Source organism: Salmo trutta, chromosome 26 (assembly GCF_901001165.1).
Source record: "Salmo trutta chromosome 26, fSalTru1.1, whole genome shotgun sequence".
NCBI lineage: Eukaryota > Metazoa > Chordata > Actinopteri > Salmoniformes > Salmonidae > Salmo > Salmo trutta.
In genome coordinates this window covers 4,279,570-4,298,735 of record NC_042982.1, presented here as the reverse complement: position 1 = coordinate 4,298,735, position 19,166 = coordinate 4,279,570, and the positions used below count along the sequence as shown (strand labels likewise).

Sequence of the window (19,166 nt, the reverse complement as noted above, 5' to 3'; positions counted from 1 at the left end):
GGCTTGCTCGCTGAAATGTTTCAGGGAGCGTTTGACAGTGATGAGTGGAGGTCGTTTGACTGCTGACCCATTAAGGATGCAGGCAATGAGGCAGTGATCGCTGAGATCTTGGTTGAAAACAGCAGAGGTGTATTTAGAGGGCAAGTTGGTTAGGATGATATCTATGAGGGTGCCCGTGTTTAAGGCTTTGAGGTGGTACCTAGTAGGTTCATTGATCATTTGTGTGAGATTGAGGGCATCAAGCTTAGATTGTAGGATGGCTGGGGTGTTAAGCATGTCCCAGTTTAGGTCACCTAGCAGCACGAGCTCTGAAGATAGATGGGGGGCAATCAGTTCACATATGGTGTCCAGAGCACAGCTGGGGGCAGAGAGTGGTGTATAGCAGGCGGCAACGGTGAGAGACTTGTTTTTAGAGAGATGGATTTTTAAAAGCAGAAGTTCAAATTGTTTGGGTACAGACCTATGCTGTATGTGATGTAGCCAACTCTATACAATAGGCTCCCACATGACAAGGAACAATAAAATAATTGGCTGCACACTGCATACAGTATGGGACACGGACAATAAATCTCAGGAGGTTACAAACACAATCGATATTATACTATTATTCATGAGTCATGACGTGCAGTACCAAACCACAGTATGTGACGACATTATCTAAATATTTTATAATACACACAAGCACACACATACTTAATAAGTCAACACACACACCCCACCGTTAGCAAGTAATGGATGGCTTTTGGCCCCCCAAAAAAGAAAAGATGCTAAATTAAATTGTAGAATTGAAGCCAAACAAATTGTCCTGGAGAGGCTGTCTATCATAGGCTACACACCAATTTCACACTCCACCATTCTCTCACGCTGCTGTGGATAGAGTGAGAGAGGAGCCTTGGCCTAGGCTATTGTTAATTGCGAAGATGGAGGCTTTTTTCATTGAAGTAAAATGAAAGTTAGAGGATAAAGAGTATGCCTACAGTGAAAAAACTACAAGCGCAATGTCCTTTGTGTGGACAAGTTTTAATATTGTAGTGGACAATGATGAGAAGAGCGTCGGCATGGCCAAATGCAAGCCACTGCAAATTGCTATTCAGAGAGAATGCAATTTTGGAACTTAAATGTATTTATTTTCGTATTTATAATCATGTGTTTAATCATTAGCCTATTATTATTGTATATCATTGTTATTATTGTAGGTCTATTTATTAATCTAAACCAGTTCTTTAAATACGCTAAATGTGTTTTGTTTAATTCTGCTGAGACATTTTCGTTGGCTAAATTAAGTTAGAATTGTCTTTTCAATTGTGTGCTCCATCTTTAGTTTAAGATAAGTTAGTTATAAGAAGGCCCGTTGTAAAATAAATATAATTAGAGGTTAATTGCTGCAATATAGCGTGTTCAAAACTTTTGGGATGTTTTAAACCAGTTCACAGGTCTTTTGATTCATTCTGTTGAGCCATTTTCTTTCGCCAAATTAAGTTCCAACTGTAATATTTTGTTTGTCATATTATAATAGCCTGCTCGTATTTTCCCTATAAATGATGGCTTGACTTACTTTTGATATTACCCTAATAAAGTTTAGAAACCTTTGTGAAGGTTTGGTGTGGCTATTATTAAGCTTAACCACTGCAGGCTTATGATATGAAGGCAGTGTGCACCAGCGCTCCAACTGAATCCGAACTCCGTTTTAGGCTACCAGAGTCAAACAATATAATACTTATCTTTATACAAATATTTGGATCAGAAATGTATGAATAAGCTTCCTTCTGTACGCCTATATCTGTCTAGCAGACACAGTAGCCATCTGACAAATGCATGTCGGTGTCATAGCATGCTGCCGGCATATCTCTATGTCTCTGGGGCTTCTCTTCCTTTATGTCATTTTTTCTAATATTAATATCATACAGTGGACGCAAATGCATGCAATGCTCTGAACCGTGAAGTGGACAATTATTGTTTTAGGAAAGTAAAAACCAATAAAGCCAGGGGTTATGAAGTTTAGCATATGCTACACATCGAAACACAAGGAATAGTGTTTTAGTATTTTTTTTTAGGCTGTTTTTAAGCCTAAATGTTGCTAATTTGCCCTATATCCCTCGTTAATTGATGGCGCTGGCTGCACCAGGTCGGAGGTTTCATTATCTCTCTCTTTCTACTCTCGGATCTGAATGCATATAGATGTCCGGTAAATTGCTCAAATGTCCATAAATTAAAATCTTTCGTGTCATGTTGTCCGGCGCAAAATCTTCCTAACGGAAACCCTGGCACAGACATCAACTCAATGTCTATTCCACATTGGTTCAATGTAATTTCATTTAAATGACGTGGAAACAACGTTGATTCAACCAGTGTGTGCCCAGTGAGACATCTCACACAAACAGCACCGTAGAAGAGGTGATAGCCTTGTTTTCGCAAACGTTAACAAAAAGCGAGTCCCTGACAATGGCTCCAGACTCACATTAGTAATGTAATTCCTTCCAGCACCATTCAAGTCCAACCAAATAGACTGTGATATTCCCATTTCAACCACTATACGCTCTCTGACTTTATTCCTGTGGCTCTGACTCTCCTTCTGTAGCTTAGTCCCAAATTACACCATATTCCCTTTTTAGTGCACTTCTTTTGACCAGAGCCCTATGGGCCCCGGACAAAATTAGTGCACTATATTAGGAAAAAGGTGCCACTTGGGATGCAGAGACGCAGACTCGATTTTCATTAGTGACAGTGTGAGTTTAGGAATGGAGCGGCCATTCGGCTTTCAACTGAGATTAACGGTGGGATAGAGCATGGTGATGGATTGGGATGTCAACCCTGCTGTTCACTTTGCATTTTATTGGAGCTGTCCAGACAAGTGAATTAAAACTGCTCTTTAATATTTACAATAGACTAGCCTGGTGGGTCATAATCAGAATATGTATTTATTTTTTCCTGTGAAGTGATATCATTGTGATAGCATTGTTCTTCAAACGCTGACGAAGGCTGATGCCGAAACATGTGCATTTGTTCTGACATCGGCTGCTAAGAAAATACATTAAAACTTCAAGAATATTTCACTGACTGAGTTTTTCCCTCCTTCAAGTAATAGCATCCACCATTTTGTTTCGAAAAGCTATTTATTGCATTAGCTACAGTGTACATACTGGTTTTCTGTGGCAAAGTTCTCCAAAATAGTTAGCGCTGTGGTTTCCAGCTGGCTCCGTGTGGATATGCACACCATCAAGTTTCCCACCAACCTGCAGAGTTGTGTGAGAAAGTCTAATATTTCATTTTCACACATCATTAACACTTCTTTAAGCCAAGACAATTATCCAACTTACTATATCATTGTTTTACTGATTAAATAAGATGGATGACATATTATTCTGAATAACAGGCACCAGCAAGTGCAAATGCAGGTCTGATGTGAGACTAAATATAGCAATAGAATATCAACATGGTGTCAATTCCCACAGTACACAAGGGGTAAAATCCTAAATTAAATGTTTACTGTATATAGAGCACAACATATTTTGCGATCCTACTCTGAGTGGACGGCTCTATCTGCTGTCTGAAAGAGCTGAAAGAGGAGAAGGCAGGTAGGTTTGATTTGATAATATTGTGTGGTTCTTGTCAGCCAAAACACGCAATTACCAACAGGGATCTGATCTCTTACATGTGCAAATTCAGGTTCTCAATGGCCAAGCATCTTCCATGTGGAGTTTGGGAGTACAAAGACAGAAACGCCAGGCATTCTTTCCGCACCACCGCCATTCCTGATACTAATAAGTCAACAATGTACTCTTTGGAGGCTGGGCATCTCATCAGCATCTTTTGGTTTTCATCTGAAAGCAAGCAGCCCAGGAGAAAAAATGTCTTCAGCAACAGGGACAGTTCCAGTGACAGTTGTGGCAAAGATTGAATTTAATAATACATTGCATGCACTTTGAATCGATTTGAATGCTATTTGTCAGGGAATGATTGTAGGCCTACTTTAAATGCAATAGCAACAATATAATTGCACTTGCCTCCTTAATTGGCAGATTTTTTAAATCAAATGCATTTCCACTATTTTGACATTGGCACAACAGGTTTTGGATAGCTGTATAATTGATTTGTCACCGTTTGGGAGAAGAAGGAGCAATTATTTTCTCTTGGTAGCAAGTGTTCATGAATTTTGATGTGGTAAAAGAGGCAGTCTGGGATTCAAACAACAACGAAGCAGTCACAAAGTGTGTGATTACAATTACAATGTTTACAAATAATGGAGTAAAACAAGCTTATATGTTGTGGGTTCTGCAAGACATGAGGCATGTATAAATTATATTCTTCAAGAATCAATGGCTATATCATTCATAAAAAATGGATGTACCAATCCCAGATTGCCACTTAAGCACACATTGCTTGTGTAACTACAGAAGAAGTGGGCACTTAATAAGGAGTTGGCAAAACTGCATGACAGGCAGAATAATGAGAAAACAACGGGATAATTGAAGATGTTTGGCATTTCATGCATTTTTTTCACACAATTTCTCTTGACAAAAAAATCTATGTGCAAAAAAGAGGAGGAATAATGTCTGTCTACAAACCATTTCCAGCGCAAATCACCCTCCACAATTTCAGCACGGACACGCATAGCTCCTCTGCGCATGGCGCTGTCGATTTCTGCAACAGGCAACTGAAAATAAGAAACCCCAATTGTGATCTTTATGAGTACAGGCATATTTTTCTCCTTACTTTGTACTGAAAACTTGAAACACTTTCCTGACAATATGTGCTGGTCTGAAATATGACCACAAGTCCACAATGCTTCACGAGAACAATTGTGGACGACTTTAGGCTAATAATACCCACACTAATTTCACATGAGGGAGTTGTGATTAGTGTCTCACCCTACATAACCCCTACTATATATACATGTAGTACATTGCGTAGGGCACAGCACATTACAGGTTCATCCAAATCTCTAAAGGAGCTCATTCTATTTTGGCAATATTTAACTAGCAACTAACAGAGAGAGAGAGAGAGTCACTTTTAAAGACAGCATCTCTTTGGTTTGAAAAACTTTTTGGGACCATGGTTGGCTGACTGTCCTTAACTCCCTATCAGTCAGTCAGTCAGGGGCATCTCTCGAGTCCCCTTACCTTCTTACGGTGTCATTGTTTTGGATGATACTGAAGCCATTGTTTAATCGGAACAGCGTCTGGCCAGTGCCTGTTAGGAAGAGCAGATAACGTCAGGACTGGGAGGCCTCTCCGTACCTCAGTGAGCCACATACATCATCACAGTGCGCCCTTGGCCAGGCTTCAGAAACACAATGCCTGGCGGTCAAGGGCAGGAGAGAGTGGAAATAAATAAAACTCATACAGAGCCAGATCCTCCGCTATTTCCCTCAGAGAGGGTGAGACCGGGCGTGTGTTGCAGAGAAAATCTAGAAGAGCGAAAAAAAGAGCTCCCCTGAGGTGATTTGGTGGCGAGAGAGCCGGTAATGTCAGGCAGACCGTTTCTACACTCTTCTTAGAGATGTTCAACTGGGAATTATGTTACATTTGCCCTTTCATTGAATGACATTGTAAGACAGTCAGCCTTACAAGCAGTAGATCATCTGACAGGTTGTATTCATCCATATGAGGAGGGAAGTGAAAACACAGACTGGAAATGTGTAGTAGTAGTCTACCATTGATCATTGATTATTGTCACTGGTGGTGTAGTTGATACCGGCAGTTCACAGATATTGTGTAAATGTAACATTATAGTGCGAATGTGTGTGCATCTTAGCCCCAGTGCACTCAAAATTCAGTTTTTTTCCTGTGTTTTTTATCATAATGTACAACAGCTGATGAAACTAACACTGTAAAGTGTGAAAAAATGTGATCAGTGTTATTTTCTGCTGGTTGAAAATACAATGTACACAGGACCTTCTAATCAGCCCCACTCACACCACTCCCACAGTGCTATCAACATTCTTGCTTGAGAAATAGTGTTTTGCTCAAAAGCAATTTTAATGTAAAACTATTACAGTAAGGTACTTCATTGTTACCCAGAAATGATTTGATATTGGTATAAAAACGGTTGCATTGAGCTTTTAAATTTTAAAATGTCAAATTATTCAACATAAAAGCTTGTATACCCTAGCTACTGTACAGCACTACACACTTTTTGCATAAGTCATCCAGTACTGTACCAGTACTCTGCATTCTACACAATCTGAGGTGTTGGTAAGAGAACAGCTCCCAAATGGATGCTTGGATTGTAAACACATATTTATCATTGCACTTCCGTGTGTCCTTTCCTTTCCTCTGCCTTCCTCTGCCTACCTAGCGCCTCGGCTGGGCAATATTGGGGAGTTTGCTGAACTGTGATAAACAAAATGAACCATGAAGAGAAATCAATACCGCAGAGGGGTCAGGTTAGGTCTTCCCTTCTGGATTTTATTTTCAGAGGATTATAAATTGACCATAACCACCACAACAAACATTAGGTCTGTGCAGTGATTTGATCTCCTAGGAGTTTCACATTTCTACAGTAACAGTAGATGAATTGCATTTCGACTACTAAAACCATGAATAAGAGAAACCCACCTGTCAACGCTGTCCTCCCTTGACCTGAAGGAGCATCCATTGACATCCTTCTGGCCCACAGGATAGGATGAGGAGGGTTGGGGTAGTGAACATTCACACACACTCACACAAGATTTGGAGGGATGGGGAAACTCCCAACAGCGTACTCACAGTCTGTAATGGCGTGTGACAGAAGCTTGAGCCCTCCGCAGTAGTATAACGGGAACTGATCGGGCCTGTCCAGCTTTTTCAACAGTTGGAGCACTGTCGTGGCCTTTTCTTCTCCCTTATCAAACTCCTCCCACGCTTTGCTTTCCTGGCATTCTCTTTCTTCCTCCAAATCCACTTGGGTCAGATACTCTTGAGGAAGAAAGGAGAAAACATGGGTTCGGAGACAGATGGCTTCTGAGGAGCCTAGTATGAGGTAACCTCATTGCAGTGGATCAAAGGTGTGTAGGACAGTATGACCACCGTGTTCTCATAATATTCATTCATATGTTGTAAATAGCATCATATGCTATAAACAGATAGTAGGGCCACAGATTAGAAAGGAAACAACTTTGCAAGGAGGCCATACGAATGTTTCCTAACCTAACCTACTGAATTAAAGGTATCACCAATTAAATAAATGGATTCAGTAATTATCTTACTTTCAATACATTTAGGGAAAGTTAATGAGGGTATTCCAGAAACGTTGTTGCAGTCTTTTCAGATGATTCATAACATCTCCATAATCACACATCAACAACGAACAACAGCTTCAAACATGTGAAAATGATAGTGTCATTATTCATTGGGAATCCATCCTAATCTAAATTGACACAAAACAGTGAAATGAGCAAGCGACTCAGAACAAAACGCTATTGGGACCATCTGTTTTAATGACACAAAATAAGCTTACCACAGTTGACAACGGCAATGATGGCACAAAGAGAAAAAATTATGCTTTATTTGCAAGGTAACAATGAGTGCCATCCAGCTTTGGGTTGTCATAGTAGGCTTGTCCTTGTTACAGGACTGTTATCATACGTAAATAAATGAGGATGCCTAACAGACCTCTCTGCTGAGAGGGGATGATTTGGTGACAAGATGGTGGAATGTGATCAGGAGTCAGGACAAAATGTGAATTTTGGCTAAGGGATAGGTTGGTTTCTCTAACATATATGAATACAGTGTACATAAAAAAAGCAGTAATTTCTGATTAATCAGGAAGAATCACATCCCTGATGATGGTGGGTTAGCCTAGCTCCTAGGGTTCCCCTACTGGTGGAGATTTGATTTGGTCCTCCAAGTTTTCTGAGCAAAAAAAGATTTACACCTGCAGCTGAATCTAGTTGATGATCCGCGCCCTATGGTTACATGGGTCATATATAACCCCTTACATAGTATGCCTTTGCTGAGTTTGCTCATAAATTATTTGTGAGGCATCTATGTAGTGTTTATTGAGATGTTATGAATGCTCTATTAAAGCCTTTATGAATTGTAGTTTGTTTAAGTGGGACGAATCAGCGAATCTGATTAATACACTTCACTAGGAACAAAACTTTGTTATATTGTTATATTGCCTTACCTTTGAGCATCTTTTCTCGTCCTGGCTCAATTTCCAGTATCTTTTTATAGCACAATCGTGACTGTAAAAGAGATATGTAAATTACGTTTCCTACAGCTACCTTCGGTCATGAGACAGGCTGATGCACTCTACTAATCTCAACCAGAGCCATAGATCAATATATGGGACTCTGGTCTCACTAATACACACAGACAGAGAGTAAGCAGAAATGTTGAGACCATTAAAGAAAGAAATGCAGTCACTTTGTATTTTAAATCTTGTATTAAGCAGAACGCTTGCAGGAATTTATTTGCTGAAGGAAGGGTAAGCTTAAAAAGTTGCAAAATCTGCATTTTAGGAGATCAATATAAGGTTTGAGGGCAGATAGGCATCCAGAATGACTGAATACAGCTGTAAGCTGTTTTCTCTGTGATGCAGTTAGATATGGTTCAAATGAAATGGAATGCCCACCTCGTTATAATTCTTGAGGGCCAGGTGTGCTTTCCCCATGTGAAGATAGGCTTTAACACACTTGTCATTACACTGTAAAGAAATAATATGAGCAAGAGAATCATACATGACACGTCAACTGAACACATAATCTGCCATATGGACATCATTACACAAAACTGGACCAAAACCACAATTCACGGGAGTACCAAATATGGTACTCCCGTGAATTAGGCCAAACCCATTGTCTAGTGAGTTTGTATGTATTTCTAAATAGATTGTCCTGAAAGGTGAGCACTGATTTTTTTTTGTACTGCTTTTATTACAGATTCTAAGGGGTATATACAGTACTCCAACCCACTTTCCTCCCCTCTCCACACCACTTACAGTTCATTGCTGTCACTGAGCACTGTACTCTACACTGCACCGTATGTTCTGTGCTCCCAGGACACTACAGGATCACAAGTGCACTGCCTGGAATGGCGTTATGAAGAATGAGGGAGCTAGTGATTGACCCAAAGTTCCAAGTCAGCCTTACCTTTAGAGCCCACTCACAGTCACTTATGGCCTCCTTATATTTCTCCAGTTTGATATAGGACTGCAGAGGAAAAAGTGGGGGAAAAGTGGACCGATAGTATTCAACATACTGTTTTTAAGTTAACTAAAGTGAAGCAAAAGCTGAAATGTAGTTGAGAGTACTTGTGCTCTGTTGGTATACAGCGGCTGCATGTCTCGTCGCTCGTCTAAACCGTCGCTATAAAGCTTCACAGCCGTCTCGTATTCTCCCTGGGCGTATGCTTCATTCCCCTTTTCTTTAAGGGCTGGGGGAATAAGGACATAAACAAATACAGTGTCAGGTTAAAAACAGCTGAATTAAGAGAGATCCTAATTAGGAAATTGCAAGAGCTAATCCATGCTAGAGAAATGACTTCATACCCACCATTTGCCTTTTCCTGTCTCCTTTGTCTCCTTTTATGTCTGTCCTCTGCATCGCTTTCCATCATTTTCATGAAATGATCTACCGAAGGAGAATATAAAACAATATTCTTAAACAAGTGTTTAATATGGAATGTAAACTCTACATTTATAAACGGTGAAATTAGATAATGCATTAATGAGAAGAACATTTGTGGGTCATTAGTGGTCAGCTGGTCACATAGTAGTTCATTCTTGGAGTTGCACTAAACGTTGCACTAAATGATGTTAAATGCGATGGAAATCCTTTGGGATTGACTCTATTCCACTTTTTGTACCTGAGTACAGTACGTGTACAGATATTCAATTTTACACTAGGCACAGAAGAGGACCATGTAAGAAGCAGAACCAATTGAAATGAATTACAATTGAATTGGGGACTACAGTACATACTTTTCACAGGGGGATTTAGAGAGCACTAACTGGATTACGAAAGATAAATTATTTGGAAACATAAGCACAGGCACAGAATACATTTGAGGACAAACAAAAAGAACTACAGGAACTTATTCAAGAAAGATCAAGTGTAATATATTATAAAAAATAAAGGGAAATAAAGGAATTTGGGGAAAAATTCACCAAATTATTTTTTTAATCCTCAAAATAGAAATGCGAACAAAAATAATTTACAGAAACTTGTTACAAATGACGGAGTCATCCATGATACACCAAACAATATTTAGAAAGAGGAACCAAAGTACTTTATGCATACGTTTTTGTTTCAGTCTCCTCCATCTCCACTAACTGAACTTAATTGTAAGGATTTTTTTCTATTAATAGTGTAAAATTAATAGTTGTACAGAAAGACTAATGTGAAGGCCAAATTACAGAGGAGGAACTTCTTGATGCAATTAAGGCCTGTGAAAACTCCAGGGTTGGATGGCATACCAGTTGAGGTATATCAACCCTTTTTGATGTACTCAGAGGTCTATTATTAACCTGTTTTAGCCACTCCTATAAAAATGATAGACTATCAGATACTCAGATTTCACTATTACTGAAACAAGACCCAGGTGGTAAATATAAAGATCCAGTCCACCTAAAAAAAACTGTATGCCCCTTACACTTCAGTGTTGTGATGCCAAAATTCTAGCAAAATGCAAAGCGCATAGAATTGAAAAGGTATTGTCGGATATTATTCATCCTAATCAGAAAGGTTTTTTACATGGATAATACATTGGATAAAATATAAAACGAGTACTGGAAACAATAGAAAAATATGAAAAATCTGAGAAACCGGACCTGGTACTCATAGCTGATTTTGAAAAGGCCTTTGTTTATATATAAATGTTTATATATAAATGGACTATTTTCATTTTGGGGCATCTCTTATACAATGAGTTAAAGATATGTATAGTAACCCTAGGTGTAAAATAGTAAATAATGGCTACTTCTCAGAAAATATTTTTATTTATTTAACTAGGCAAGTCAGTTAAGAACAAATTCTTATTTACAATGACGGCCTACCCCGGACGACACTGGGCCAATTGTGCCCCGCCCTATGGGACTCCCAATTACGACCGGATGTGATACAGCATGGATGTGAACCAGGGACTGTAGTGATGCCTCTTGCACTGAGATGCAGTACCTTAGACCACTGCGCCACTCAGGAGCCCAGTATTAAACTGTCAAGAGGAGTGAAACAAGATTGTCCATTATTGGCATTAGTATTTATTATGGCCATCGAAATGTTAGTTATGAAAATTGGATCGAACAATATCAATGGGCTAGAAATCCAGGGCTTAAAAACAAAGGTGTCACTGTATGCTGACGACTCATGTTTTCTTTTAAATCCGCAATTTGTATCCCTGCACAGCCTCATAAAGGATCTAGATAATTTCTCTAACCTCTGTGGATTGCATCCAAACTATGATAAGTGTACCTACCATATTACGTATTGGATCACTAAAATATATCATAAATTGGACCGGTGGAGTAATGTCACACATGCAGCTAACAAAAATATATAGAAATGTCTGCTCTATCCAAAAATACAACCAATTGATTGCAGCATTACCGTGAAAATGGAAGAGGCAAGTGGAAGGGGGAGAAGATAAGGAACCTGTCAGTCAACCCTACACTAAAGACCAAATTTGGTTAAAGATAATTGTGCTAAATAAAAAAAGTATACCAGTTTAATTTAAGGACCAAAAAATGTACAGCTGCGCCATACAGTTTGCAAAATAGTTGGGAAGAGATTTTTGATCTACTGATTCCATGGCACATGGTTTGTGAACTGATTCAAATTATTATATAAAATTCTTGCAATCAATAGTATGTTATGTATATGGGGGATACAACCATCCCAGCTCTGTAGATTTTGCTGCGAAGAGACAGAATCATTAAATCAATTGTTTTGGTACTGCCCATACGTAGTTTGTTTTTGGTCATAGGTTCAAGAATGGCTGAAGAATTGCAACATTTACCTGGAGCTAACTCTGCAAATAGCACAAATATAATAATACTCTTAGTAAAATTACAGCAGGGTTGAAAAATATATGGTAATTAGAAATCAAAACTGGATGTTTTTCAGGGATAGATGGGAGGGGTTGAGAGTAGCTGAAGGGTGGAACTGAAAACAAATAAAAACAAATAAAAAATGCTAACTATTGTAAAATATACAGTGCCCGTAAAATATATATAGTATGATTAAGCTGGAAGTAGAAGCCTAAGCATTGTCGTCCATTAGTTTACTCCAATTAGGGGAGGGGTGTATGGGTTAGGGAAAAAGAATAAAGAAGATCATTATTTTATTTTTTTAAACATATGGGAGATTGGAAATGATGCAAACAATTACATTGATAGAACCCCCCCAATCTATCTGTAATATTAAAGCTAATCTAACTCGTAACAAAAAATAAAATACATCTTAATAAAACACTGTAGTACCCTGTAAGCACTTGAAGGGGCAATCTGCAGTTCAAAGAACAATAAAGCGGCCATCCCGCCAGCATTTTGGTAAACAGCTGAGGGACGTGGCTGGAGAAATGTAAACACTCTCAAATTCATAGACAGAGCAATGGATTCAAGGACTGACTGACCATCCATGAGATCAAAATGATAGTTTTAACTGTGCTTTGAGGCTATACAGTGTTTGTTGACAATAACATTGTTTACAAATCGCAGATGGCCCCTTTAAAGGGACAAATCCTAACTTGAGATACTTGTACAGTATACAGAGCCAGACGCTACCCAAACTTTTTGTGTTTGATTTATGCAAATGTAAAGGGCGTTACGCTGCTTACTTAGCGAGTACCGCTTCCTCCAGACTCGGCTCATACCGAGGCTTGAACCCATGACCTCTGCCTCGTAAACACAGACCACTGCCCTACTGAAGCATCTTGCCCAGTAGCGCTACCGAAAATATAGCTATTCGTCAACGCAAGTGGAGACACTTCAGGCTGAGAAGTGAGTTTCACAGATCACGATCTGCTACACATCTTGAGTACCATGCTCAAATGAAGGAGTTGTTCCTAAATGATTGCTTATATAGTTGTCCCAAACCTTATAATCTCACCATACAGCAAAAGAGAGACCCATTTTAGCTTTACACACCTGCACTTGAACTAGGATCATTTTGTGAACCCTGAAATAAAAGAATAGAAGAAAAATATTCAAAAACACATGTTTCTGCAGCGTCGCATCAAATTATTCAACTGTAATTTCTAAGACAAAATAAATCTAATTAGCCAAATGAAAGGATGCTAAAATGTACCTGCAGTTATACAATGGACACATAACCAATCTATTACAGACCACAGAAAAGACCTCAAGTAGATTGGTATACAATCTGAAAAGTCATTATATACTTGCTTTGTGCAGAGAGAGAGTGAGTATTGAGCTGTTACCGTCGGTGCAGGTGCCTGTTGTGAGGGATTGGTGTTTATCACTGTCCTGTTGAGGAGTGTTTTGCATGGTTCCTCCTTCTCCTTCAAGGTACTTATGTAGCAATCAGCCTTTTCTACAGCTCTCTGCTGAGACGTTACATCAGAGGAGTTCAGTTCCTTGACCAGGTCGCCTGTATAAGAACATCACAGATTACATAGAGTAAATTAAAGAGATTAAATCAAATATAATTCTATTTGTCACACGTCCCCGAATAAAATGGGTGTAGTCTTTACCGTGAAATGCTTGCTTACAAGCCCTTCCCAATGATGCAGAGTTAAAAAATAATTATAAAAAGAAAATAATAACACAAGAGGAATAAAATACACAAGAATGAAGCTATAGTATGTATATATATAAATATATATATATAGGGAGTACCGGTACCAGATCGATGTGCAGGGGTACGAGGTAATTGAGGTATGTATTTACATGAAGGCAGGGTAAAGTGACTAGGCATCAGGATAGATAATAATAAGAGTAAAAATAAAGAACAGAGTAGCAGCAGCATATAATGAGTGTAAAAGTATTTGTGTGTGTCGGTATGCATGCGTGTATTTGTGTTGCCGTTATACATGTGTGTGTGTGTTATCTACATGTACTGTATGTGTGTGCATGTATGTAATGTATGTGAACGTGTGGAGCTTTTGTGTGAGTGTCAGTGTGTGAGTGTGAGTATGTAACGTGTATGTACTGTATAGTCTTGTGAGTGTGCATAGAGTCACTGCAAGATAGGGTCAGTGCAAATTGAACGGGTAACCATTTAATTAACTATATAGCAGTCTTATGGATATGGGGTAGAAGCTGTCTCAGAGCATGTTGGTCCGAGAGTCGATGCTGAGGTACCGTTTGCCGGACAGCATCAGAGTGAACAGTATATGGCTTGGGTGGCTGGAGTCTTTGGTCATTTTTCACACCTTCCTCCGACACCGCCTGATCTTATTTAATATTTTTTTATTTAACTTTTATTTAACCAGGTAGGCCAGTTGAGAACATCTCATTTACAACTGCAACCTGGCCAAGATAAAGCAAAGCAGTGCGACACAAACAACACAGAGTTACAAATGGGATAAACAAACGTACAGTCAATAACACAATAGAAAAATCTATATACAGTGTGTGAAAATGTAGTAAGATTAGGGAGGTAGGGAAATAAATAGGCCATAGTGGCTAAATAATTACAATTTATTATTAATACTGGAGTGATAGATGTGCAGAAGATGAATGGGCAAGTAGAGATACTGGGCTGCAAAGGAACAAAAAATAAATAACAATATGGGGATGAGGTAGTTGGTTGGGCTATTTACAGATGGGCTGTGTACAGGTGCAATGATCGGTAAGCTGCTCTGACAGCTGATGCCTAAAGTTAAAGAGGGAGATATAAGACTCCATCTTCAGTGATATTTGCAATTCGTTCCAAACGAGGAGTTGGCTTTTGGGATGACCAGTGAAATATACCTGCTGGAGTGCGTACTACAGGTGGGTGCTGCTATGGTGACCAGTGAGCTGAGATAAGGCAGGGCTTTACCTAGCAAAGACTTATAGATGACCTGGAGCCAGTGGGTTTGGCGACGAATATGTAGCGAGGGCCAGCCAACGAGAGCATACAGGTCACAGTGGTGGGTAGTATATGGGGCTTTGGTGACAAAACGGATAGCACTGTGATAGACTACATCCAATTTGCTGAGTAGAGTGTTGGAGGCTATTTTGTAAATGACATCGCCGAAGTCAAGGATCGGTAGCATAGTCAGTTTTACGAGGGTATGTTTGGCAGCATGAGTGAAGGATGCTTTGTTGCGAAATAGGAAGCTGATTCTAGATTTAATTTTGGATTGGAGATGCTTAATGTGAGTCTGGAAGGAGAGTTTACAGTCTAACCAGACACCTAGGTATTTGTAGTTGTCCACATATTCTAAGTCAGAACCGTCCAGAGTAGTGATGATAGACGGACGGGCATTGAATGTCAATGTATGCCATTGAAGCGCGTCTGGAGGTTTGTTAACACAGTGTCCAAAGAAGGGCCAGAAGTATACAGAATGGTGTCGTCTGTGTAGAGGTGGATCAGAGAATCACCAGCAGCAAGAGCGACATCATTGATGTATACAGAGAAAAGAGTCAGCCTGAGAATTGAACCCTGTGGCACCCCCATGGAGACTGCCAGAGGTCCGGACAACAGGCCCTCCGATTTGACACACTGAACTCTATCTGAGAAGTAGTTGGTGAACCAGGCAAGGCAGTCATTTGAGAAACCAAGGCTGATATAGGGGTCCTGGATGGCAGGGAGCTCAGGCCCAGTGATGTACTGGGCTGTCCGCAGAATCCTCTGTAGCGCGTTGAGGTCGAGCGCAATGCATTTGCCATACCAAACGGTGATGCAGTCAGTCAAGATGCTCTCAACGGAGCAGATGTAGAACTTTTTGAGGATCCAAGGGCCCATGCTAAATCTTGTCAGGCTCCTGAGGGGGAAGAAGCACTGTTGTGCTGTCCGGCAGCCTTGCGAGTGTTGGCTTGTTTAAAAAATGTACTCACATCGGCCACAGAGAGCAAGATCACACAGATTAAAGGGATAGTCCACCCAAATGACAAAATTACATTTTGGTTTCCTTACCCTGTAAGCAGTCAGACAAGGTAAGATACACTGCATATTCTGCTCACAGAGTAAGGAAACCAGTGACATTTTGTAATTTGGGTGAAATACCCCATTAGATGTGTTGACTTTGTCACTCCTCTGGAAATGTCTGTGACCTGCTTTATTCACTTAGTACTACTACCATAGTCCCTGTTATTGTCTGAATTTATAAATGAACACCTTAGGTCTTTCTTGGTAAAGTTTTAGGTTGTAGCCTGCCTTCAGCAGTAGACTACTCTTTATCATTGCATTACCCTGAAATGACTGTGCGCCTCACTAATCTAAAGTAGCAATCTAGCTATTTGTAGACGATACCCTATCAGGAATAAACAAATAAAGGTAAAACAAATAAGGGTCTTTCCATTTAATTTCAATCACTTTTTGACTGCACCCTTTTTGAATTGAACAAAACTTACCATACATATTTGCTCATGGTAGAAGTGGTCAGAAAGTTATTTTTTGGACCTGAATGCCAAAATATTCAGAAGGGACCAAAGTTGACCCATTTTGCATACCTCACCATACCATGAGACATTCATGTCTTCATTACTGGAAAATATAAACAGTTGATTTTGATTTCATTTAAACGCTTACAAAAATGGTTGACAAACTATTTGATCATTTCTTGAATTATTATAATTTTCTTAATATATACTGTATTTTTGTTTTTTTTACATTTAACATAAACTCTCTAAAAACGCAGAAATTCAGATAATTTTTTTCTCGCATATGTTTTAGTTTAGATCCTATTTTACATAATCTGTATTCAAGAGTATGTTGTGTCTCAACCGATGGTGGGCACAACACATGCAAAGTAAATTAGTGTCTAAACTACAACATATGCGAAAATGGAGAGAAAAACAATGGAGTTTACGTGGTTTTCTAGAAATGATTCAATTGTTTGACAACCCAGTTTGTAAGCATTTAACTAATGTAAAAAAAAGTATACTGTTATGAATACATCATGGATGTCTCATGGTATGGTGCTTCTGGTGGGTTATGCAAAATGGGTCAACTTTGAGCACCTCCATCTCCTGAATGTTTCAAGTCCAAAAAGTAGATAGGTTAGGTGGTTGAGCTGTCTTTCCAGCAGTGGAGGCTCTTCAGAGGTGGAAGGGGAGGACCATCCTCCTCAGTGAATTTCATAGAAATAAAAATGGTAAAACATTGAAAAAGTTATCCTTTTTAGATAAAACTATACTAAATATATTCACGTCACCAAATAATTTATTAAAACACACTGTTTTGCAATAAAGGTCTACAGTAGCCTCCTCCTCTTGGTCCATCAACTGACATGTTGTCCAAAGGATCAGAGTACAATGAATCTAGCACTGAAAGCATAAGCAACTGCTAGCTAGCACTGCAGTTCATTAAATGTGGTGAGTAGTTGCCTCAAAGAGATAGAAAGACAATAGTTGAACAGTTTTCAACAAATTAATTTCTTCAAAAATGAAGGAGAAGCAAGAGAGAGAGTAATTTTTTAAACTTTCAGCTTCACTTACTTAGCTAGCAAATGCAGCTGGCTAGTTTAGTTACTCAAACACCTGGCTAGTTTAGTTACTCAAACATAGCATCCCTCAGAGGGATGCTATGTTTGCTAGCTGGCTATGACTATCCAACACAACACTGGAACTCTTCCAAGTCAAGGTAAGCTTTTGGTTGTATTAATTTATTGCCCACCGGTGTAACTGCTTACTGACTCTGCACTGTAACATTACTGCATGATTGTATAATAACACATTAGTTATATTAGCTATGTTGACTAGGACGTTAGCTAATATGGGGACAACGATGTAGGCTGTGTGTAGCAGTTATGACATGGTTTGGCTAGGAAAGGTGTTTTCGCATGGTCACATACAGCTGATGAAATGTTAATTGAAGTCCACAACGAAGGGAAAAGGTGAGAGGAGGAGAGTGCATAGAGGCTAGAATGAATACAGTATGGCTACTATGAAAGTGAACTGTATTTATGCATGATCAGGGGTGTATTCATTCCACTGATTCTGTTGAAAAACGTTTCTTAAATGGAAGCAAACGAAACGGGGATAAAAATACCCGAATTTGACCAGTACACCCTAGATAAGCTAGATGCAGACAAGAGTGTGCAAGGGGGTATTGCATGTGTCAATCATCTAAAATGTTTCTCTCTACCTGTGTGCACCTACTTTGTAAACGTCCATTCCTAAGCTAGGTTGTAGCAACCTCATGATAGGTATAGGGAAATATCTAGTATCATGTAGTAGCCTAAATCTATGTTTCATTGAGCTGGGTGAATGGAATATGAATGACAGTCATCCAACACGCTGTAATAGAAATAAGGCCATGCTCATGAGAAAAGAAAATCTTCCTCCCGCATCATAAACGGCACTGGCCCCCACTGCTTTCCAGAATTTGGGCTACTCTCTGCCCTGAAAGCCTAGATGCTAGCTAGCTAACGTTAGATACAGTATTTTAAAGGTAGAGCTAACGTTAGCCAACTACATTGGTCTTATGTCTTTCACCAGAACAGCCAGCTAAAATGACTTGACTGTATCTGTCCCTAACAAATTTCACACTCAGCTAGTTACTAGTAGCTAGTACTCTAGCTAGCTAGCTTCAAACCCGAACGCACACTTACCTAACGTCAGCTAGCAAACGTTACTGTGGATTAATAACTGGTGGTGGTGCTGGTACAGTACTTACTTATTTCATCAACATTCTTCAAAAAACTCTCAAAATCCTCGAACTCTTTTGTCATGTTGATTTGTTTCCTAGTAGTCTGCTAAATGGAGATTATGCAATACCAAGGAAACAAGGTATTTTATGTGTTTAGCTAGCTACTGTTGCTACAATACTTGTGGCTGTCAATCTTTACTCTTCCTCTTGATTTGAGTGTGTTGTGTACTTGTAACTATGGTAACGGTAAACTTTTTTTCTTCCAAGTGGGGATTGGATTTCTAAAGGTCACGTGCTCTAAGTAGGGGCGTGTGGTTTCGAAGCGTTCAATATCCCGTGGAGTACCTTAACTACATTTTCTACAAACAAATGTATAAAGGCTTGATACAGTATATTAGGCCTGTGATAACAGCTCCAGTCATAGAGCAGAGAGTGCTTGCCAACTGCCACCCCGCTGAAGAGCACAAGCTCACCTTTATTTCAGTCA

General features: G+C 39.4%; 1 protein-coding gene across 1 annotated transcript in view; it reads right to left on the bottom strand.

Annotated features, from left to right (window-relative positions):
- Positions 1-18,892, bottom strand: part of ttc12 (tetratricopeptide repeat domain 12) — a 41,093-nt gene extending 22,201 nt beyond the window's left edge. The window contains exons 1-13 of the mRNA XM_029714442.1: positions 18,707-18,892; positions 13,359-13,528; positions 13,066-13,096; positions 9,476-9,553; positions 9,235-9,356; positions 9,074-9,133; positions 8,557-8,628; positions 8,107-8,167; positions 6,708-6,896; positions 5,121-5,190; positions 4,566-4,654; positions 3,653-3,821; positions 3,141-3,233 (exon numbers count right to left, since the gene is read on the bottom strand). Coding sequence (XP_029570302.1) covers positions 3,141-3,233; positions 3,653-3,821; positions 4,566-4,654; positions 5,121-5,190; positions 6,708-6,896; positions 8,107-8,167; positions 8,557-8,628; positions 9,074-9,133; positions 9,235-9,356; positions 9,476-9,553; positions 13,066-13,096; positions 13,359-13,528; positions 18,707-18,761 — 1,259 coding nt within the window. The 5' untranslated portion in view covers positions 18,762-18,892. The remainder of the gene's footprint in view (positions 1-3,140; positions 3,234-3,652; positions 3,822-4,565; positions 4,655-5,120; positions 5,191-6,707; positions 6,897-8,106; positions 8,168-8,556; positions 8,629-9,073; positions 9,134-9,234; positions 9,357-9,475; positions 9,554-13,065; positions 13,097-13,358; positions 13,529-18,706) is intronic.
- Positions 18,893-19,166: the final 274 nt, after the last annotated feature.